General features: G+C 43.3%; 1 protein-coding gene across 1 annotated transcript in view; it reads left to right on the top strand.

The window, feature by feature from the left end:
* F13A1 (coagulation factor XIII A chain) overlaps positions 1 to 23,961 on the top strand; it is a 96,314-nt gene that overhangs the window by 22,004 nt on the left and 50,349 nt on the right. The window contains exon 4 of the mRNA XM_050939963.1: positions 14,371 to 14,622. Within this exon, the coding sequence (XP_050795920.1) occupies positions 14,371 to 14,622 (252 nt within the window). The remainder of the gene's footprint in view (positions 1 to 14,370; positions 14,623 to 23,961) is intronic.

Here is a 23,961-nt window from a genome sequence, read left to right as displayed (position 1 = left end):
CCTAGGGCGCCAAACACCCTGGCGCCACTCCTATCTGGGGGTAGGGACTGAGGGTGTCCTGCGGCTGGGCTCTTGGAGATAGAGTGTTATCATAACCTAGTCCCAGATTTGGACCTTAGCGTCCAAAATATGGGGGTTAGCATGAAAACCTCCAAGCTTAGTTACCAGCTTGGACCTGGTAAAGCTGCCACCACCCAAAAAATTAGAGTGCTTTGGGGCACTCTGGTCCCCCCAAAAACCTTCCCTGGGGACCCCAAGACCCAAATCCCTTGAGTCTCACAACAAAGGGAAATAAACCTTTTCCCTTCCCCCCTCCAGGTGTTCCTGGAGAGATGCACAGAAGCAAGCTCTGTGAATCTAAACAGAGGGATTCCACCCTCTCCGTTTCCAGCCTTGGAAAACAGAAGTACCGAGAGCTAATCTCTCTTCCCCCCTCACCCAGAGGGAATGCAAAGTCAGGCTAGTAAATCTAACACACACAGATTTCCCCCTGACTTCTTCCTCCCACCAATTCCCTGGTGAGCACAGACTCAATTCCTTGGAGTTCCCCACTAAAGAAAAACTCCAACAGGTCTTAAAAAGAAAGAAAAAGTACATAAAAATGGTCTCTCTGTATTAAGGTGACAAATACAGGGTCAATTGCTTAAAAGAAATATGAATAAACAGCCTTATTCAAAAAGACTACAATTCAAAACATTCCAGCAACTATACCCATGTAAATACAAAAGAAAAAAACAATAACCCCTATTGTATTATGATCTCTGTACTCACAACTTGGAAACAGAAGATTAGAAAGCAGGAAACAGAAATCTTCTCATAGCCGAGAGAGAGACAGACAGAAGACAAAAAACTCAGACACAAACTTCCCTCCACTCAGACCTGAAAAAGTCTGGTTTCCTGATTGGTCCTCTGGTCAGGTGCTTCAGGTTACCTCTTTCCAGGTGTAAGAGACATTAACCCTTAGCTATCTGTTTATGACAGGTGTACAGGTGTGTGGGCTTTGTGGTGGTGGTGGTGGGGAGTGCCCCATGGAGGGACTCGGTGGGGGGGGGAGAAAAGGGTAGTGAGTGTCTGAGACTGGAAGGGAAGAATTTTCCCCCAAGATGTGCCCAGCTGGCACATGTGACACACCCACTCAGAGGTTCCCAACAAAAGCATAACAGAGAAACAGGAACTGGTTTGTCATAGAGGTTCTTTACCTCTCTACTCCTGGAGGAATCTTTCTTGTTGTCTGTATTATTACAGACATACTTGCTGACCAGTATTTTGAAATAAATTACCAAAATAATTGAAACTGGTGCGATTATATTGTGTTATTTTGACAAATAAAATATGCAGAATTTTGCAGAAATTTTAATTTTTTGGTGCAAAATTTTTAATTTTTGACACAGAATTCTCCCAGGAGTAAATTGTTTCCTGTACACTACCAAAACTGTTGATGACTTTATATGGTATATCCTTATTCTAATGAGATATTTCTATGCATGGTTGTAAATCTTAGGGCTAGTCATACCTTCCTTAAATTGCTTCATAAATCCATAGATATTGGTCTATCTATAAATGTTATCATAAACCTCTTATTTATCAATACACTTCAGAAATGGTCATAAATCCCAGACCTCTCAGCTAATCTTACCCCCACTTCCCATGCATCTATAAATCATGGAATATTTCTCTGAAACTAGAGCAGAAACTTCCTTCTCTCTTTTCTGTAGCCTTATAGGGCAATGCTCAGAGGGATTGTTACTCATATGAAATCAGTCAAGAGTAAAGTATTCTAAGGCCTGATCCTTTAAGCTTTATCCAGGCCAAACTCCCAGGAAAGTCAAGAGGGTATTTGCCTGAGAGAAGACTTACAGGGTTAGGGGCTTGGTCCAAAGCCCTCAGAAGTCAATGGGAGTCTTTCCAGAGCCCAGGTCCTTAGTCTACTTTTAAAGAAAAAAATGTCACTTTTAATTGAGCCGAACTTTTTTTGACATTTAATACAGAAGCAGTAAATCTCGTGCTTTGTGAGATTAACTTTGCCAGTGGAGTCATTTTTGCCCATTGGATTCAGAAAAGATTTCTGACTATTGCCTGAGATGGTCAGAACATTGTCTGGGATGGTCTGTTTTCTCGACAGCATGTCTGGTAAAGCACGTTGTCTTGGTCATTGTGACAATATGCAAAAGAGGACTGCCTCAGTCACTGTGACATTGTGGCAAAGCATATTGTCTGCCTGTTTAATCAAACACCATGGTTTAATTAAGTAAATATTTTCCCCCTTTAAAAAGAATGGATTCTCATAAACATACAGGAACGCATGATGGGCTGAGCAGAGAGTCCGTGTCATGTCCCATATTGTTTCCATTTTCTGAAAAAATTCCCATTCTTTGGAGCCAGAATTATTTATGACCATTAGAACACGCTTCCTAAAATTGGTCCAGGACATAAAAACAACTGCATTCCAGCTGTTAGCTAAGAACAACAAATCTGTTTGTTTTCTGCATGATAATGTCAAGGATATATTTTTTTTCACCCTGGCATTGTTTGCCAACAGCTAGAAAGGCATAGGAAAGGAATTCTCTGAGACCTTTTACAAAATCAGGATTTTTTTATACAAAAAGACCTAGATTCTGTTGCCCAATTGCATCTATGCCACAACAGAAACTTTAAAACTTAGCTTCTTCTTTTTTTTTTTTTAAATGCCTTTAATAACTAAGAGTTAGTAACTGCAGTGGGTGTTTAGCAGGTTTTAGCCCAGGGAATGTGGTCAGATCTGGGTAAAGCTGTGCTGATGTGTGTTTTTTCTAAATGTTTTCAAGTCTGCATGCAACCCTGCTAAAGGCGATGCTGTTTGAAGATAGGAGGGAACCAGATGTGACACTAAGGCAGCCTCTTAGAGAGACTAATATCTTCAAGGATTTGTTCTTCTTACAGGCTGTGATCATTTGAGGCAGGAAGATTGGTTTTTTGTTTTTGTTTGTTGCTTTTCTGACAGCTGCATGTTTGTAAAAATTATTCATGAGTGTTAGCTGATCATGGTCCCAGAGTACCCACCTACCATCCTTAGGCTGTTTGTTATAATAAGGCTTACCTCTGTTACAAGGCTACTATACTCTGGCTCTCAGCTCCAACTTATTTATCATCCTGTCACAATTATTATACTTCCAGGACCTGCTTGGAAATGGATTCTTTATGCTGTGTATGAAGGGTCTTTCTGGGTAAAATGAATGAGTCGAACAAGAAAAATATTAACCTCACTGTGTATATAATAAGTCTCCCAAAGGAAGACAGATTCTGGCCTCTTTTTTTAAATATCTGCTAATGAGAATGTGGCTGAAAAGGATACTGCGAAATACTGTGGGGTCCCCACATTTTGATATATATATCTTAAAACTAATGCACTTTGGAGCGGATGGGGGAATATCCTCTGGATTCTAAATATATCTTTAAAAGAAAATCCCATTACTCTGTCTGCCAACAAAAGTATTGCCACTGATTTGTGGGACCTATCCAAAAACATCTTGCACTCCCTCTGCTGGCCCTGTAGCAGTAGTTAACGAATATGCCCTAATTGCAGAGCAATACTGATATCAGTATGTGCTCACTGGTGCACATACAATGTATTAAACCAAAATGACATGTTAGCTTCAATCTTGATTAGAACAATGAAGCTGAAGGAGGAAAGCCCATGAGAGTTTTCCCTGACTCAGAACTGGCCTGATGTTTGTTAAACTGAAAATAACAACATTGGTGTATCTATTTGGCAGAGTTTTGTTTAAAGAGCTTGTTAACTGGAGGAAGATCACTCTTGTGTTGCTGACTGAACCTTATTCTGCCTTCCTTCCTCTCTCCCGCACAATCACTGTAAATTCCTGCCTTATGCTCTACAACTATATCCGCCAGTAAGCCTAGCAGACTAGAGGAACTGACAGAAACTTGAGGTAATGCTGATATACCAAGCAACCGAGACATACTTTAAATAGAGAGAATTTCTATGTGGGATATGTGTGTAGATGACTACAGGTCTTTGTTTTAATTGAACTTGTTTATTCTTTTACTTCTAAATCAATATGCTTGTAGCAGTTGCTGATATGATGGTGGATGGTCATAGTTTATCTCCCTGTACAAAAGGCAGGGCTGTGGTTTCTGTAGGTGCCTTTCCTCATGTTTTTGGAGTTCCTTAATGCACATTCTGTTACTAAATAAGATATTGGACACCAGCAGGAGAAAGCCCCAAGCCAGCAGTAAGGATGGAATCCAAGCCATATTGAATGGCAGAACTCTCATTGACTTCAAAGGGGTTAGGAGTTCACTCTTAAGTATTTGTTTACTTCCAAATAATTAGGCAGTGTTGGCATACTCAGGCCCAGTAAACTCTGAGCCAGATTCATGCTGTGACGTTGCACTCTATATGATTTTATGAAAATATGCTAATGAGTGTGAATTTAATGTAACTGGAATATGCTTCATGCAAAAGGTCTCTTGTAAGGTATCGTTACAAAGCTTATAATCTACTGAGTGTGGTCATCCTATTTGTATAAATGTATCACTCTTGTATCTGAAACTAGAAATATGAAATATAACTCTGAGGGCCTACTGTAGTTATGCAAAGTGTGGGCCATTAATGGTGGTTTGGAATCTTGATGACTCCCATCAACCAGGACAATTGACTGTGGATGGCTCTGTTTGCAGGCAGGCCTTCCTGTGAGTCAGGATGGGAGTAATGAGGGCTTGAAGTCTTACAGTGACATGTGATCATGTCACCTGAACTGGAATCCATCTTTACCTGGTGGTTTTCCATTTAGAAGGATGGGTGGGAACCCAGAGAGGAACAAAGGATTCCTGCCTTGTGCAAAAGATATATAAGGGGGTGGAACAGAACAAAGGGGGCTGCAGTCATGAAAAATCCCCTACCTACCATCGGAGCTGGAGCAAGGGCAGTACTGGGAAAGGACTGTGGCCAAACTAGGAAGGCATCCAGTCTGTGAAAGAAGCTTATTGAAACATCTCTGAGGGCATGCATCTGCCGAAGGGAGTATTCACCCATGAAAGCTCATGCTCCAATACGTCTGTTAGTCTATAAGATGCCACAGGGCTCTTTGTCGCTTTTTACAGATCCAGACTAACACAGCTACCCCTCTGATTTCTGAGGGTGATATTTTATCTGTAATCACTTTCTTACTGTATTAGGGTTAGACTTGCGTGTTTTATTTTATTTTGCTTGGTAATTCACTTTGTTCTGTCTGTTATTACTTGGAACCACTTAAATCCTACTTTTTGTATTTAATAAAATCACTTTTTACTTATTGATTAACTCAAAGTATGTATTAATACCTGGGGGAGAGGGGGCGCAAACAGCTGTGCATATCTCTCTATCAGTGTTATAGAGGGTGAACAATTTATGAGTTTATCCTGTATAAGCTTTATACAGGCTAAAACAGGTTTATTTGGGGTTTGGATGCCATTGGGAGCTTGGCATCTGAGTGTTAGAGACAGGAACACTTCTTAAGCTATTTTCAGTTTAAGTCTGCATCTGTTGGGGGACATGGTTCAGACCTGGGTCTGTATTTATAGCAGGCTAATATGTCTGGCTCAAACTAGGCAGGGTTCTGGAGTCCCACGTTGGCAGGGAAAACGGGTCAGAAGTAGTCTCAGCACATCAGTTGGCAGTCCCACAGAGGTTTCTGTGATCCAACCTGTCACACATGCCTCTGTCAGGTAAGTGAGCTAGACTCGGGAGGGTTTAATGAGCCATACATCAGTGCACCCATGAGGTGGAGAAGCACAGTCAGTTTCCCAGCACCGGAGAGTGCAAAGTATTACTGTCCATGCTAGCTATCCCAAAGAACATGTATTGGAATGGGGTGAGAACACTGAGTGAAGTCATGGCCACACACCTGCATCATTTACCCTGTTACATAGGAGTGCCAAACGATGCCCTTCTCCTCACCCCATCCCACCCCATGAGCCCGTACAAGCCACACACAATTGAGACCTGAATGTACAAATATGGGCCACGTCCCACTTGCCTTCAGAGGAGTAGTCTCTTCTGAGTTCCATGAGTGAAGTGAGACAACGCTGGCACCAAAGTGAGGCACTTTCCTTATAATGAGGGATTATTCTGGGGCATTACGATGAGTTACTACTCCATAAAATTCTTCAGAGCACTGTTAGGAGGGGACTGGATGGTTCTAGGTAATAATTGATGAGTGAGCCTTTCATGTTTAGAAGTCTTGTTTTAAATTCAGACCAGATCAATAGTGACTAAACGTTATTGCCATCTGGTGTCCCTTTGGTGCCCTGTGTAAAATGTGTTGATCGTTTCAGACCAGTCCCTAGTAGGCAGATGTTTGCATCACAGAAAGTGCCATCGCTGACACTCCTGTTGTCAGTCTCAGGCCACAGAAAGGGCAAGGACTGAATGAGCCTGGAAACTGAACTCCTCTTGCCTCTCACATCCAGAGGTGATCCCTGAGGCATGTCAGTGGGACTGTGAGATGATGGAGCTAGTAGTACCACTGTATTGTTAGTACATAAACAATTTTCACTTCCAGTGTGATCAGTCTGGCTTTTCACAAACCCTCAAATTCACTTTTTAAAAATATTAAAGGGAAAATATTTTATGATTGGCAGAGCTGGTAGCATCACCTATTATTAAGGTTGCCTGACACTTCCCATTATAAGGCCCTGTTATTAATTGTCTCTAACATCGCAAATTTTAACCGTTTGTGCTGAAATTTTGCATGCTCAGTGGATGTCTTCCTCAGGCTGAATTGTTTTAGAAAATTTCAGCCAAAATGGTTTGGCCATTTCTGAGAATGAGGCTAGAGAGAAATACATGGGTTTTTTTGCCCATGTTAAAATAGTCTGGTGACCATTTTTTTGTGAAGCTCTAGCACCTATATGCTTTGGAGCAGAAACTTGAAATTTGTCAGAGATGTGCCTTTTGCCAAATTTGCCCAAGTTTTAAGCCTCTGAAGAATCATAGTTTGGACATGCTCAATAGAGATTTCTTAGATTTTAGTAGCTTAATTCCCTGAAGATTCTACCCCCACTGGCATGCTCCAGCCAGGACTTTCTCTGCAATTGCACCTCAGGGCTGCTATGGGCTATCTGGCTATCTGAACTGAGAGCTAGGAGTATCTCTACTATGCTCTCAATGACCTCCTGCTGGGCCCAGGAAGCATAGAGGAAGAAGCTGCCAGATTTGAATGGAGAAGGGAGAAGCACCCGGTCTGCAAGATTGGGGGCAAGTAGATTGGAACAAGGAGCCTGTGGGCAGAGGACATGGACTGGTTAGACAAGGTGAATGGGTATGGGAGCCAGGGAGGAAAATGGGTGTGTCAGTGGAGAGGGGGAATTGGGCACTGAGAACAGATGAAAAGACTAGGACTGGCTGGGCAAAGAGACTGGGACAGGAGTGAGGGGCTTGGAGATTGGACGAGTTGTCTAGGGAGAGAGAATGGAAAATTAGTGGAGAGGAGGAACAGAAGGCAGGACCAGGAATAGCTGGGCAAGGAGACTGGGATTAGAGACCATGGGTGGGAAAGACTGGGATAAGGTCAGATTGGAAGGGATTGGGTAAAAGGGGGTCACATTTAAGGATTGTGGGCAGAAGAGTCTGTGCTCTTTGGACCAAACTCCCTCCAGATCCTGGAATGGAGTCAAAGATCCCTGAGTCTCACCATTCCTCTAAGGGCTTGTCTACATCAGAAAGTTGCAGCGCTGGTGAGGGAGTTACAGCGCTGCAACTTAGGAGGTGTACACATCTGCAGGGCACCACCAGCGCTGCAACTCCCTGTTTGCAGCGCTGGCCGTACTCCCGTTTTGTCTCGGGTGTAGAGGATCCAGCGCTGGTGATCCAGCGCTGGTAATCAAGTATAGACACTTACCAGCGCTTTTCTTGACCTCCGTGGAATAAGCAGGTATCCCAGCATACCTGAGGAAGCCTCTGGTAATCAAGCTGGTCTCCTTCCCCGGCTTGCTCTCGCGTTCCCCGAACCCCGAGCAAGCAGGTCTCCGTCCCTGCGGTTTGCAGGGTGGTTCCGGGAACGCGAGAGCAAACCGCGGCGAAGCTGGTCTCCTTTCCCGGTTTGCTCTCGCGTTCCCCGAACCCGAGCAAGCAGGTCTCCTTCCCTACGGTTTGCAGGGTGGTTCGCGGAACGCGAGAGCAAACCGCAGCGAAGCTGGTCTCCTACCCCGGTTTGCTCTCGCGTTCCCCGAAACCCCTTGAAGCCGCCCAACAGCGCTGCAGTGTGGCCACATCTAACACCACTTGCAGCGCTGGTTGCTGTAAGTGTGGCCACTCTGCAGCGCTGGCCCTATACAGCTGTACTAATACAGCTGTAACAACCAGCGCTGCAAAATTTTAGATGTAGACATGGCCTAAGTCAGCAAATATCTGTGACATCCACGGCCAAACGCTCACCCCCCTCTAGTGCTGATCCACCTGGAGGATGACTACCTGCTATTTCTATCAGATATTCCATTAGCTCAAGTGGTGGAGGTTTGTGTGGTGGCTCTAAAGCTTCCAGCCCCGCTGATGACCAGTGTGAGTGTCAACATGATGGGATTTTTGGGTATGGTGTTTGCTTGCTAGATTCTTTAAAAAAAAACAACTAAGAATTTACACACAGAATATGTTAAAAGAACATTAAGGTTACAAAGACACGCACTGAAAAGTTAAAATATGACAGAACTAAAGTTGCCAGGGCAACTTTAATTTGGTCTCCTTGTATTATGATATGGACTTTAATTATATAATTACATACTTCCCCTTCCCCCTCCCCCATTTGTTTCAGAAATTGGAAGATGTGTAGTGAAAGAGGCATGGGGTGGCAGGAAGAGAAAGGACGGTCTCATGGTTAAGGCAGTTGAACGCTGCCCTGGAGTCTTGGATTCTATTCCTGCCTCTGCTACAGAGTTCCTCTGTGATGCTGGGCAAGTCTCTTTCACCAAACTTTTCACAGCTGGTCACTAACTGGGTGTTCCTCATTTTCTGGATGCCTGAGTTAAGACTGTATGGTCTGAATTGTTGAAGTGCTGAGCACTCGCAACTGCACTCAATAGGTGCTGTGCTTTTAACATAGAAAATGCTAGATAATGAGTTCTCTGAAAAAATAGGTCCCAATTTGGGCATTCAAAATTAATGGATACTTTTGACCTTAATCTCTGTGCCTCAGTTCTCCTGCTGCATAATAACCTTGCACCTCACTATGGTGAACATTCATTAATGTTTGTGAAACACTCAGATGCTATAGTAATGAGTGCCACAGAAAAGTGCATGAGGAAATCAATAATTCTGTCTTCAAAACAGGGTTTGAGTAGTGTGAGGTAAATAAGGCCTATGGCCACACATTGAATAATAAGGAGAAAGTAAAATACCATGAAGTGAGCACCATCCATCCTGTGTACTGAATGAGGCCAGGGTCCTGTGGAAAAAATAGTATGTAAATGTGTATTGACGACTGAATACATACTATGCATTGCATAATCCATCAGAATCACTCTGTCAGTTCCCACAAGCCCTCAGTTCATTGCAAATGGTGACAAACCAACCCCAGCTTTTTCACTCGGCACAGGCACCCTAACCACTCCCAACTCTAGAACCTTCCCAGCATCCCTTGCTTGGCAGTCTCTGCCATCTCCACTCCTAAACCTTCTTGCTTCTTCTCTAACAAATCTTGACTGACTCCTAGCAATAGGGGCCTCCTTTATTACACCCATCCAGACCTTTCTGCTACCCTTCTGGACCTCTCTTGTTCTCATCTCTCACACCTATATGACCCTTCCTCCTACCTGCTTAAACAACCAGTAATACCTGCCCCTCCTCAAGCAAGTTTCTCCTCGTGGACTTTCAAAGTCATCCAGTTTCTGCACCAACAAATTGCAATAGGTAACATTTTCAAGGGCTAAAATATGACTAATGGGATAAAAGGATTATGAGGTGCTCTGATACTATAGCGATGAGGGCCATTTTAGGTAGATGTGTTAGCAATATTTCAGGGAAATTCTTGCAGAAGGCAGTGTTGTACATTTAATAATTGAGTGATAATCATGCCAAAAAAGAGGGGAAGTGAGAAAAATCTTACCTAATGACAAAGAATAACTAAAGGCCTTACAGGCCAAAAAAAAGACATTGTCACTAAGTTCTATCCTGCAACTTTGTATTACTATATCAATTCACATTTAACATTAGACCTTTATCTGCTAAAGAAATCTTAAACAATGTCAAAGTCGACCCATTCATCACTTTTGATTTGCATAGCTTCTTTTTTCCTCACATCTTCATTCTCTCTCACACACACTCACCCTCACATCTCTCTGTCTCTCTCTCGCTTACACTCACACTCACATGTATGGTTTAAGGGGTGGGGCAATCAGGTGCAAAAGCTTCTGCATAAACTCTACTTAACTCTGAAGCTAGTGAATAGGATTGCCCTTTTCCTTGAGGCATTGCTGTTCTGAGGAGCTTTCCTCATTGTGTTGAAGTAAAGACGTGCTTTACAACTAGATGGAACTATAATTCATTTATTAGACTGGCAGACAGTGTTTGATACCACTAAACACAACCTTAGATTAAAAACATGTAGTGCCAGAAAGGGCATAAAGTTGGGAACAAAACAAAAAGATAATGACAAAAGCTGTAATTTAAAAATTACCAGAGGAATGCGATGTTTAGTAGGCAATTCTTTTTTGCTACTTGTTTACATTTAATAAAGCAATACCCTGCCAGGTCTGAGAGGGCTACGGGCATGTCTGCATTGCAATTAGACACCCGTGGCTGGTCCGTGCCAGCTGACTTGGGCTTGTGAAGCTCAGGCTAAGGGGCTGTTGAGTTGCTCTGGGGCTTTCCTACCTTGCAGGGTCCTACAGCCTGGGCTCCAGCCCAAGCCTGAACATCTATACTGAAATTCAACAGCCCCTTAGCCCAAGCCCCACAGTTCTGAGTCAGCTGACATGGGCCAGCCCTGGGTTTTTAATTGCAGTGTAGCCATCCCCTTAAGTGTACTCGTAAAAAGATACAAAATAGACTCAGTCTCATCAAAGTTGTTGGCTTGAATCAGTTCAGGTCTCTGGTCACTAAAATTTGTCACTGTGTGATGGACACAGGGTGATTCGTATGAAATGAATTTGCTGTCAATTCAGGTTCCAATGGACAGATGTCCATATTATGGAAACCACCAAAAGTAGCAACTTTGATGGCAGTGTTAGCAAAGGGGACACAACCGGTGACTAAGAACAATTCCATTGTGGTCAGGTGTCTTTAGACAAACGTGACTAAGCCCTTGTCTACACTGCCACTTATAGTGCTGAAACTTTCTTCACTCTGGGGTGTGATAAAACACCCCCCCAAGCGCAGCAAATTTCAGTGCTGTGAAGTGTCAGTGTAGACAGTGCACCAGTGCTGGTAGCCATGTTCCCAATGCTGGTAACTATTCCCATCACGAAGGTGGTTTTATTACAGTGCACCGGGAGAGCTCTCTCCCGGCGCTGGAGCTGCAACTACACAGCCGACATTAAAGTGCTGCTGTGGCAGTGCTTTAAAATCGGCTGTGTAGGCATACCTTAAGAAAAATGAGAGCTAGTCAGTGCAAGGGATTTTTAGGTGGTTGTGAGGGATATCAGTGTTAGCTCACTAGTTTGAATTTGGCCTGTGAACAAAGGCATTACCATTTAATGATTGTTTATCTCTCTATTTGTAGCCACAGCTCAGTTTTGAGTGGACATACACCCACTTCATAAAAATAACATCACACAGTAGCACCCTTTTGGAAATCTCAAAGGGGCCAGAGACTGATGTCCACTCCCATCTCCAGAGGACCATTTAGATCAAGGATGAGTCACATCTCAGGGCACATCAAGGGAGCTTGTACTGCTGTTTCTGTTCTATGGATAAACAGAAGACTTGGAACAGATATTTTTTAAAGAGATATAGGTGCCTAAAGATACAGTTAGGCACCTAGTGGAATTTTCAAAAGCACATAGGCACCTAAACACCTTTAAAAGTTTGCCCCTTGGTTTAATGGGCTGTCAGCTGGGCAACTTTCAGCAGCACAAAGTTCAGACTTTTCTCTTATCTTTTTAATTGACTAAACCATGCAATTTACCTGCTCTTTGGGATTAGATGGTTTGGAAGTTGCTAGTGATGTCTACTGAATAATCCAACTTGTTTATAAGGATTTCTGCAATAACACTCAGCTATGAGACCTTGTCTCTGAACTACATTGAACTCTGTTATTACTTTCAAATTCACTCAATGAATTCACTTTATGAAGTTCAGAGCAATATCCGATTCTTAATATCTTTGTAATTTAGCTTTACTATTTCCCTTTTGAGTTCTAATATATAAATGGAATCTTATTCACAATAGACCCAGTTCACCAGTATGTGCTTAACTTCCAACATGAGTGATCCCATGACTTCAATAGAACAATCCATATCCTTCAAGCTGAACATGTCCTTAAGTGCCTGATAATGTCTCTTCTAAAAATATATATTCATTCAAATGCAGAAAATATCTAGCCATTATTACTTTAACAAATCTAATCTTCATATCAGTAGCAAGCTCCTACTACAGCACAGATCAGAAGGTTTGTCAGGATTTTTGACCCTCTCTCTTATCATGCAACCATTGAATTCCTATTAAACATCTGAATCTAAGGGCTGCTAGAGTCTGTGCTGTACCTCATGAGAGGTTTCTGTGTTAGTCTTTATCAGCAAAAACAACAAGGAGTACTTGTGGCACCTTATAGACTAACAAATTGATTTGGGCATAAGCTTTCATGGGCTAAAACCCACTTCATCAGATGCATGGAGTGGAAGATACAATAGGAAGATATATATAGCAGTACATGAAAAGATGGGAGTTGCCTTACCCAGTTTGGGGGTCAAGACAAATTAGTTAAAGTGGGCTATTATCAGCTGGGATGAAAAATCACTTTTGTAGTTGTAATCAGGGTGGCTCATTTCAAACAGTTAACAAGAAGGTGTGAGTAACAGTAGGGGCAAATTAGCATGGGGAAATTGGGTTATTTTTAGTTCTTGTAGCAACCCATCCACTCCCAGTCTTTATTCAGGCCTGATTTGATGGTGTCCAGATTGCAAATTAATTCCAGTTCTGCAGTTTCTCGTTGGAGTCCAGGGAACTGGGGACAAAGGTGGCTTACAAAAGGCACCATGCTGCTTCTGTGCTGGTGGAACTCTCACCTCCCTTATTGTGGATCCTGTTCAGCTTCTATATGGTACCATATTGGTGTATCCAGGATGGCAGAATTGGTTCCTAAGTCTAATGTGCACTCAAGCATTAATACCAACCCCCTACAAAAGAGTAAGAAAGGTATTTTCAAAATCAGTACGTGTATGTGGGTTTCAAGCATCTGGGTTAAGCTAGTTGATTGGCTCTGCTGTCATCTGCTGCTGTTGGTTTATACAATTACTGTACATCAGAAGTGGGAGCAAAATACCCACTGTAAAGGGAGGAAGGATCAAATCCAGCACCAGTTTAAAGGGCAATCCTACATTCAGATCCAAATTGTTAGTAGCCACAAAACTGTCATCTCCTATCCCTCTACACCTTAATTTTTAATTGCCTTTTTAAGATGCCCTGCACTTCAGCTTCCTATGTTTGCTATCGATTTTTGTTTTTTCTTTCTAATTCCTTTTTCTTTAGTAGGACTCTTTCTTCTGGTTGCATGCCCCAATAAACAGAATATGTAAGGTATCTGGGTTGCTGCATGACCATCCCTGGACTTTAGGGCAAAAATGGCTATGTATGTGGTCCTGCACAATCCATCAGATGGAAGCATAGTAGAAACTCAGAGGCTGGGCTGTGTTATAAAGTTCAGATCCAGAGCTGGATTTATGTTATCCCAAAATGTAGGGATGTTCAGATTTGGGACTATCTCTATGTCAGCATTATACAAATAATTGGAAAGGAAAATCAGTTACATGCCCGCATACTCCACTTCAAAGCACATAAATGCTATATTTTCACTCTATTATTAGACTTGTCTGTCCCTGTGCATTTACTTTCCAGTCATCTGCATAAGAGCTTGCTGAGAGCTGACTTACTATTTATTAGGGCAAGGATCAGTTTGGAGTTCAGGAGAAGTGTGATGCAATAGCTAAACAATACTGAGATATGGTGTTATCTATTATTCATATGGCAGCAATGCCTACAGACCAGGGCCCTGCTGTGCTAAGGACTGTACAAACATATAACAAAGACAGTCTCATATAAATTGAATAGGAGACAACTGGTGGATGCAGCAAACACATGGGGAGGGGGAAGCACAAGGAAATGATGAGAAACTTAAATTGAGGCATTTACAAAGCTGTTGAATACATTCACAGAAGGATCCTCCTCTCTTTCTGTTACTGTAGGTCGTTATCCACAGCAAAACAAAGGCACTTACATCCCAATCCCTTTGGTTGAAGAACTGCAAAGTGGGACATGGGGAGCCAAGATTACCTGGAAGGAGGACAGTTCCATTAGGCTGTCCATCATGTCTGCTCCAACATGCATTGTGGGGAAATTCCGCCTCTATGTCGCTGTCCTGACTCCCTATGGCATCCTCCGGACAAGGAGAAACCCAGAGACTGACACCTACATACTCTTTAATCCCTGGTGCCCAGGTGAGGAGTGTGCAATATTCAGATATACATACTTCTGCGGCAAGGCCCATCTGTTTCCCCAGGCTTTTGGGGAGGCAGGGGTTGATAAAGTTTGGAATGGAGGGGGTTATTGTATGGGCTTGTCTTCTTATTTTTTTAACTTGTGGTTGGTTATTTTCTAGTTTGAGTGGGCAGTAGCTGGTGGCCTTACTTTAACTTTTGGTAAAGGTACCTAGAAGCCTGGATAGCTGCTTGATCACTCTTTCTGTGTGTCTGATCCAATGAGTCTTTCCACTGATTTCAGTGGGCATTGGTTCAGGGTGCAAAGAACTAAATGTTTAAAACCCAGTGTTTCATTTGTGCCTAGAAAATCAGAATTTGTGCTCACACATGCATTTTACAAAGTGAATTCTATGTTCAAGGCATTTTTGAAGTGAGTACAAATAAGTTGCAAGTTCCGATCAGCACCCTTTCAAAACAGTTTAGGAGCACTATGCCTTAACGTGATAAAACTTGAAATATAGACAGATCCAGAATCTAGAATGGCTTCAAACTTTTGGTATAGCTAATGCTTTAATGATGTCCTGGAACTCTTCCTTCTTGGTAAATATAATCTCTTTCCCATAATATTTATATAAGTTTCTTTAGTCTCAAATAACAAGCATCGTACTTTGTGATAAATGTTTGGCATTATTAATAGAGTACTCTGCAGCACTTTGTTTTGTACATGGAGTGATTTGGCCCAAGTTCATTACCTGCCTCTGGTCCAAGAGAACATAGGCAATGATTAGTTTATATATTGTTTAGGAAGATGCATGATTAATCCTGAGTGAAGTGACATTACTTAAGTGGAATTAGGACTAAAAAGGAGGGAGGAGAAGGAGCTAGGACCAGTGGCGAATTTAGAGTTAGTGGGGCCCTGTGCTCAGCTTCATTTTTGCCCCCCCCAATGGGGGGGAGCATTCTCTCTTACCTCCCCCTACCCCCCGTTTTTCTTTTTTTCCCCCTGCATTCTCCTTCTGGGGCTCAGGGCTGGGGATGCGGGGTCTGGGAGGGAGTTAGGGTGCAGGAGGGGGCCCAGGGTTGGGGTGCAGGATCTGGATAGGAGTAAAGGTGTGGGAGGGGGCTCAGGGTTGGGATGCAGGATCTGGGAGGGAGTTAGAGTGCAGGAGCGGGCTGGGGCTGGGAGTGCAGGGACTGGGTGGGAGTTAGGGTGCAGGAGTGGGGTGGGGTGCAGGATCTGGGAGGATGTTAGGGTGCAGGAACAGGCTGGGGATGGGGGGTCTGGCCAGGAGTTAGAGTGTGGGAGGGGGCTCAGGGCTGCAGCAGGGGGTTGGAGTGCGGAACGCTTACATGGGGCAGCTCCCATTTAGTGTGTGGGATGCAGGTGTGGGGAGTTCAGGTGGCTTCGTGTGGCCCTGTGCTTTCCCCACAGGCACCACCCCCTGCAGCTCCTATTGGCCACGATTCTCAGAGCTGCCTCCCCCACCACCCCCAGGCCAGGCAGGGCTGGAACACAAGGGCTTTAGGGGCTGTGGCCCAGGGATAAGTGGGCCCTGGAGTCCTGGGCTGCAGCCCCTAAAGCCTTGCCCCCTTTCTGAATCCGGCCCTGCAAGTACAGGCTGGAGGACTCAGGAGGAGCAGGGGCAGCCATGCAGCCAGAGAGAAGTGGCAGTTTCCCTTTCAAAGCGCCACTTCTCTCCGGCCAACTGCGCCACTGCCCTGTGCTTCTGAGTCCTCCGGCCAGTGTTCGCAGCCCTCCCACCACCTGCACCTCCCGCCTGCTCCCCTGAGGCTGGGAGTGAGCCTCCCTCCCTGCTCTCCTGCCCCCCACAGCTTCTATCCCTGAAGCCCCCATCCCATGGAGCAGCCCCCCCCACACTCAGGCGCTGGTGCTGAGCAGCCTGAGTCCCCAGCCCTGCCCCCCACCCCCCGTTGTTGGGGGGTCTTGTGCCAGAGCACTGTGTGTTTTATGGTAAATCCGCCTGTGGCTAGGACAGGATGCTACAGCATCATGAACTGTACTAAAAAACACCGTAGAGTTTTGTTCCTTAAAACTGCACAGTAAGAAGATGCTCCATGAAGAAACTAGGTGCACAACCAGAAGAAAAGTGGGCGGAGTCACAGCCAGATGTAGCCATGCAAATATAACTCACTGCTGAGTGGATGTTAACAGATCTCCCTCCATGTCTGATTTGTAGATGATATGAGTCTGTTACAGCCCCAGCTAGGGAGCCTTAGCATAAGTTGTAGCTGCTTGTGCTTTTAGTTCTGGACGTCTCTGGTTCAATGCCTCGTGTGTTGGCCAAGATGACAGCCATCCCCCAATCATCCTGAGCCAAACCAGTGCAAAATCCTCCTAAGAACTCAAGTCATCGAGCAGATCCTCATGACAAATACACAACCATTTCATGTCACATGCTTAGCCAACCCTATAGGAACTCACTGCTATCATGCTATGTACACCTGTTGAATATGACCAAACAGACAAAAATCAGATAAAAATAGATCACTGGAGGAAACCAGTAGGACATGCTGCAAACTGCAATGAAGTGCTCATAGATTCATATATTCATAGACTCATAGACTCTAGGACTGGAAGGGACCTCGAGAGGTCATCGAGTCCAATCCCCTGCCCTCATGGCAGGACCAAATACTGTCTAGACCATCCCTAATAGACATTTATCTAACCTACTCTTAAATATCTCCAGAGATGGAGATTTCACAACTTCCCTAGGCAATCTATTCCAGTGTTTAACTACCCTGACAGTTAGGAACATTTTCCTAATGTCCAACCTAAATCTCCCTTGCTGCAGTTTAAGCCCATTGCTTCTTGTTCTATCATTGGAGGCTAAGGTGAACACGTTTTCTCCCTCCTCTTGATGACACCCTTTTAGATACCTGAAAACTGCTATCATGTCCCCTCTCAGTCTTCTCTTTTCCAAACTAAACAAACCCAATTCCTTCAGCCTTCCTTCATAGGTCATGTTCTCAAGACCTTTAATCATTCTCGTTGCTCTTCTCTGGACCCTCTCCAGTTTCTCCACATCTTTCTTGAAATGCGGTGCCCAGAACTGGACACAATACTCCAGTTGAGGCCTAACCAGCGCAGAGTAAAGCGGAAGAATGACTTCTCGTGTCTTGTTTACAACACACCTGTTAATGCATCCCAGAATCACATTTGCTTTTTTTGCAACAGTATCACACTGTTGACTCATATTAAGCTTGTGGTCCACTATGACCCCTAGATCTCTTTCTGCCATACTCCTTCCTAGACAGTCTCCTCCCATTCTGTATGTGTGAAACTGATTGTTCCTTCCTAAGTGGAGCACTTTGCATTTATCTTTATTGAACTTCATCCTGTTTACCTCAGACCATTTCTCCAATTTGTCGAGATCGTTTTGAATTTTGACCCTGTCCTCCAAAGCAGTTGCAATCCCTCCCAGTTTGGTATCGTCCACAAACTTAATAAGCGTACTTTCTATGCCAACGTCTAAATCGTTGATGAAGATATTGAACAGAGCCGGTCCCAAAACAGACCCCTGTGGAACCTCACTTGTTATACCTTTCCAGCAGGATTGGGAGCCATTAATAACTACTCTCTGAGTACGGTTATCCAGCCAGTTATGCACCCACCTTATAGTAGGCCCCATCTAATTTGTACTTTCCTAGTTTATCTATAAGAATATCATGTGAGACCGTATCAAATGCCTTACTAAAGTCTAGGTATATCACATCCACCGCTTCTCCCTTATCCACAAGGCTCGTTATCCTATCAAAGAATGCTATCAGATTAGTTTGACACGATTTGTTCTTTACAAATCCATGCTGGCTATTCCCTATCACCTTACCACCTTCCAAGTGTTTGCAGATGATTTCTTTAATTATCTGCTCCATTATCTTCCCTGGCACAGAAGTTAAACTAACTGGTCTGTAGTTTCCTGGGTTGTTTTTATTTCCCTTTGTATAGATGGGCACTATATTTGCCCCCTTCCAGTCTTCTGGAATCTCCCCCGTCTCCCATGATTTCCCAAAGATAATAGCTAGAGGCTCAGATACCTCCTCTATTAACTCCTTGAGTATTCTAGGATGCATTTCATCAGGTGACTTGCAGGCATCTAACTTTTCTAAGTGATTTTTTACTTGCTCTTTTTTTATTTTATCTTCTAAACCTACCCTCTTCCCGTAAGCATTCACTATATTAGACATTCCTTCAGACTTCTCAGTGAAGACCGAAACAAAGAAATCATTAAGCATCTCTGCCATTTCCAAGTCTCCCATTACTGTTTCCCCCTCCTCACTGAGCAGTGGGCCTACCCTGTCCTTGGTCTTCCTCTTGCTTCTAATGTATTGATAAAAAGTCTTCTTGTTTCCCTTTATTCCCATAGCTAGTATGAGCTCATTTTGTGCCTTTGCCTTTCTAATCTTGCCTGTGCATTCCTGTGTTATTTGCCTATATTCGTCCTTTGTAATCTGACCTAGTTTCCATTTTTTATATGACGCCTTTTTATTTTGTAGGTCACGCAAGATCTCGTGGCTAAGCTAAGGTGGTCTTTTGCCACATTTTCTTTCTTTCCTACCCATCGGAATAGCTTGCTTTTGGGCCCTTAATAACGTCCCTTTGAAAAACTGGCAACTCTCCACAGTTGTTTTTCCCCTCAGTCTTGATTCCCATGGGACCTTACCTATCAGCTCTCTGAGCTTACCAAAATCCACCTTCCTGAAATCCATTGTCTCTATTTTGCTGTACTCCCTTCTACCCTTCCTTAGAATTGCAAACTCTACTATTTCATGATCACTTTCACCCAAGCTTCCTTCTACTTTCAAATTCTCAACGAGTTCTTCCCTATTTGTTAAAATCAAGTCTAGAACAGCTTCCCCCCTAGTAGCTTTTTCAACTTTCTGAAATAAAAAGTTGTCTGCAATGCAGTCCAGGAACTTATTGGATAGTCTGTGCCTCGCGGTGTTATTTTCCTAACATATATCTGGATAGTTGAAGTCTCCCATCACCACCAAATCTTGGGCTTTGGATGATTTTGTTAATTGTTTGAAAAAAGCCTCATCCACCTCTTCCACCTGATTAGGTGGCCTGTAGTAGACTCCCAGCACGACATCACCGGTGTTTTTTACCCCTTTTAGCCTAACCCAGAGACTCTCAACACTTCCATCTCCTATGTCCATCTCCACCTCAGTCCAAGTGTGTACATTTTTAATATATATCAGGGAACACCTCCTCCCTTTTTCCCCTGTCTATCCTTCCTGAGCAAACTATACCCATATACACCAACATTCCAGTCGTGTGTATTATCCCACCAAGTTTCAGTAATGCCAATAATGTCATAGTTGTATTTATTTATTAGCACTTCCAGTTCTTCCTGCTTATTACCCATACTTCTTGCATTTGTATATAGGCATCTAAGTTACTGGTTTGATCTTGCCTCTCAGCTTTGCCCTGACCCTCTTTCTCTCTGCCATTATAGCCCGTGCTCCCTCCTGTTTCCAACCCATCTCCCAGGTCTTGTTCCCCACTTACCTGTGGGCTTTGCTCACCTGTCCTCGTCGAACCTAGTTTAAAACCCTCCTTACTAGGTTAGCCAGTCTGTGCACAAATAAGGCCTTTCCTCTCCTCGAAAGGTGAACACCACCTGTGCCTAGCAGTCCTTCCTCGAATAGCATCCCGTGGTCGAGGAAGCCAAAGCCCTCCTGGCGACACCATCCTCACAGCCAGGCATTCACCTCCACGATGCATCTGTCTCTGCCCAGGCCCCTACATTCGACAGGAAGAATCGAAGAGAATACCACCTGCGCTCCAGACTCCTTAACCCGTACTTCATAGACTTAAGGTCAGAAGGTACCATTATGATCATCTAGTCTGACCTCCTGCACAATGCAGGCCACAGAATCTCACCCACCCACTCCTGTAACAAACCCCTAACCTATCTCTGAGTTATTGAAGTTCTCAAATCGTGGTTTAAAGACCTCAAGGTGCACAGAATCCTCCAGCAAGTGACCCATGCCCCACGCTACAGAGGAAGGCGAAAAACCTCCAGGGCCTCTGCCAATCTTCCCTGGAGGAAAATTCCTTCCCGAGCCCAAATATGGTGATCAGTTAAACCTGGAGCATGTGGGCAAGACTCACCAGCCAGCACCCAGGAAGCTGTCATCAGCATTCAGGGAATGATAAATAATGCAAAGGACAGGTCACTGATGCAGAACAATCTGGATCTCTTGATAAGCTGGGTGCAAGAAAATAATATGTTCTTAAATCTGGCTAAATGTAAATGTGTACATCTAGGAACAAAGGATCTAGGCAAGTGATACTCAGACCTCAGTGGTTCAAGAGCCGAATTAGCAATCACATTACCCAAAAGAGCCACAACAGTGTGAATTCATTGTTTCATTTTCTCTGTTTCTGTGTATGTATGTATGTGTATCTCTCTATATAAACTCTCTCTATAATATTATTCTCACAGCGAAATGACTAACCAAGCATTATTATTTTATCACCTATAATTGGTTAACAACATAATAAAAGCACCCTGATTGGTTAATAACTTAGATTGGTTAATAATTAACTCACACAGGGTTTTAATATCATGTGCTGCAAAGAGCTGCAGGAGCCGCATTAAAGAGATACTTGCGACTCGTAAGCCTTAGTCTGAGTATCACCGATCTGGGCCATACTTACACAAAGGAGTACACTCATTACAGCCTTTTGCTAACTGATCAGTATATTTAAGCTGTTGGAGTTGTACACATTTTTGCTGCTCTAATTACAAATTTCTTCCGCTCATCCTTGAATATACCGTATATAATTTGAGAATTAGACATAAATGGATGGCCCTGAACTGCTCAGATAAACTATTGTGAATCCAACTTTGTGTCATAGGAAATTTCCCCTAGATTTGCATTTGTGGGTCAGAATTGAACTACTATGGTTATGTCTATCCCGCACACTCCTTGCAGCAGCATGTCAAGTACATACTGTGCATGACCCCCAGCACGGATCTAAATAGCAGTGTAGACAGTAAAGCACTACTTAGGCAAGTAGATTAAAGACATGCCAGAACCTTAAGGTATATACTAGGGCTGTCAATTAATCGCCATTATTATAATAGAACACCAATTGAAATTTATTAAATATTTGTGGATGTTTTACTACATTTTCAATATTGATTTTCATTACAACACAGAATACAAAGTGTACAGTGCTCACTTTATATTATTATTTTTTATTACAAATATATGCACTGTAAAACTGATAAACAAAAGAAATAGTACTTTTCAGTTCACCTCATACAAGTACTGAAGTGCAATCTCTTAATCATGAAAGTGTAACTTACAAATGCAGATTTTTTTTTTGGTTACAGAACTGCACTCAGAAACAAAACAGTGTCAAACTTTAGAGCCTACAAGTCCACTCAGTCCTACTTATTCTGCCTATTGCTAAGACAAACAAGTTTGTTTACATTGACGGGAGATACTGCTGCCTGCTTCTTATTTACATCACCTGAAAGTGAAAAGAGGCGTTCGTATGTAATTTTTGTAGCTGTCATTGCAAGGTATTCACATGCCAGATATACTAAACATTTATATGCCCCTTCATGCTTCGGCCACCATTCCAGAGGATGTGCTTCCATGCTGATGATGTTCGTTAAAAAAATAATGTGTCAATTAAATTTGTGACTGAACTCCTTGGGGGGAGAATTGTATGTCTCCTGCTCTGTTTTACCCACATTCTGGATATAATTCATGTTCTAGCAGTGTCGGATGATGACCCTACACATGTTCATTTTAAGAACACTTTCACAGCAGATTTAACAAAACGCAAAGAAGGCACCAATGTGAGATTTCTAAAAATAGCTACAGCACTCGATCCAAGATTTAAGAATCTAAAGAGTCATCCAAAATCTGAGAGGGACAAGGTGTGGAGCATGCTTTCAGAAGTCTTAAAAGAACAACACTCTGATAAGGAAACTACAGATCCCGAACCACCAAAACAGAAAATCAACCTTCTGCTGGTGGCATCTGACTCAGATGATGAAAATGAACATGCGTCGGTCCACACTGCTTTGGATTATTATCAAGCAGAACCCATCATCAGCATGGAAGCATGTCCTCTGGAATGGTGGTTGAAGCATGAAGGGACATATGAATCTTTAGCACATCTGGCACATAAATATCTTGCAGTGCCAACTACAACAGTGCCATGCGAATGCCTGTTCTCACTTTCAGGTGACATTGTAAACAAGAAGCAAGTAGGACTGAGTGGATTTGTAGTCTCTAAAGTTTTACATTGTTTTATTTTTGAAGGCAGTATTTTTGGACATAATTCTACATTTGTAAGTTCAACTTTCATGACAAAGAGATTGCTCTACAGTACTTGTCTGAGGTGAATTGAAAAATACGTTTTTGGTTTTTACAGTGCAAATATTTGTAATAAAAATAAATATGAAGTGAGCACTGTGCACTTTGTAATCTGTGTTGTAATTGAAAGTAATATATTTGAAAATGTAGTAAAGATCCAAAAACATTTAAAATAAATGGTATTCTATTGTTTAACAGCGTGATTAATTGCACGATTAATTTTTTTAATCGTGTGATTAATCACAATTAATGTTTTAATCACTTGACAGCCCTAGTGTATATCCTACACTGCTCTCTCTGTGACCAAGCAGTGCCCCCCATGTCTACACTGCTATTTTTAGTCTCCTACTTCCTGTAGTCTCCTGTGTCCTTCCCACTGCCTCCCCCCCCCGGCAGTGGGGAAAAGGTGCAGGCATTTCCCCACAGCCAGAGCCTTTCCCCACTACCTCCACCCCGCCCCGCAGAGCCATTCACTGAAGTGTAGCTATACACCTCAGTGGTAGGGACATGTAATGTAGACATACCTTAGGTGTCATCGATTTCAGAAAGGTGAAATTCACCCAAAGTCCCTAATTTAATGCCCCAGTGGTGTAGATGGGTTCTGACTGCTAATCCAGCTCATAGGCTAAAGTAGCAGCCCTGGGGGATGGGGAGGTGCACTGCACTTGGCCATGTGTTGGGTACATTTTGCAGGCACACATACTAACCCTTACTTACTCTGAGCCCTATTGTGGCTTTAGGAGAGACACAGAGTTATACTGTCACAGTAGAAGCCCTGGGGGCCATTTGGTTACAGGGAGGCACAACAGTGCTTGAGCTCCCCAGTGCTCATGGAGAGTGCTTGTTGATGTGCCCTTTAAAGGGAGGCAGCCTAGGCTCTCACTTGTGCAGTAGGTCAGCTGCATGGGGGATATGATTCCCACCTCCTCCCTGCCCTCTTGGGAGAGACTTGACTCTCTCAAGAAGTGTTAGCAGAGGGCATTTCCTGTGCTC

Source organism: Gopherus flavomarginatus, chromosome 2, assembly GCF_025201925.1.
Source record: "Gopherus flavomarginatus isolate rGopFla2 chromosome 2, rGopFla2.mat.asm, whole genome shotgun sequence".
NCBI classification, from domain to species: domain Eukaryota; kingdom Metazoa; phylum Chordata; order Testudines; family Testudinidae; genus Gopherus; species Gopherus flavomarginatus.
The sequence above is the reverse complement of the archived record's forward strand: the minus strand, read 5'-3'. Positions and strand labels throughout refer to the sequence as shown.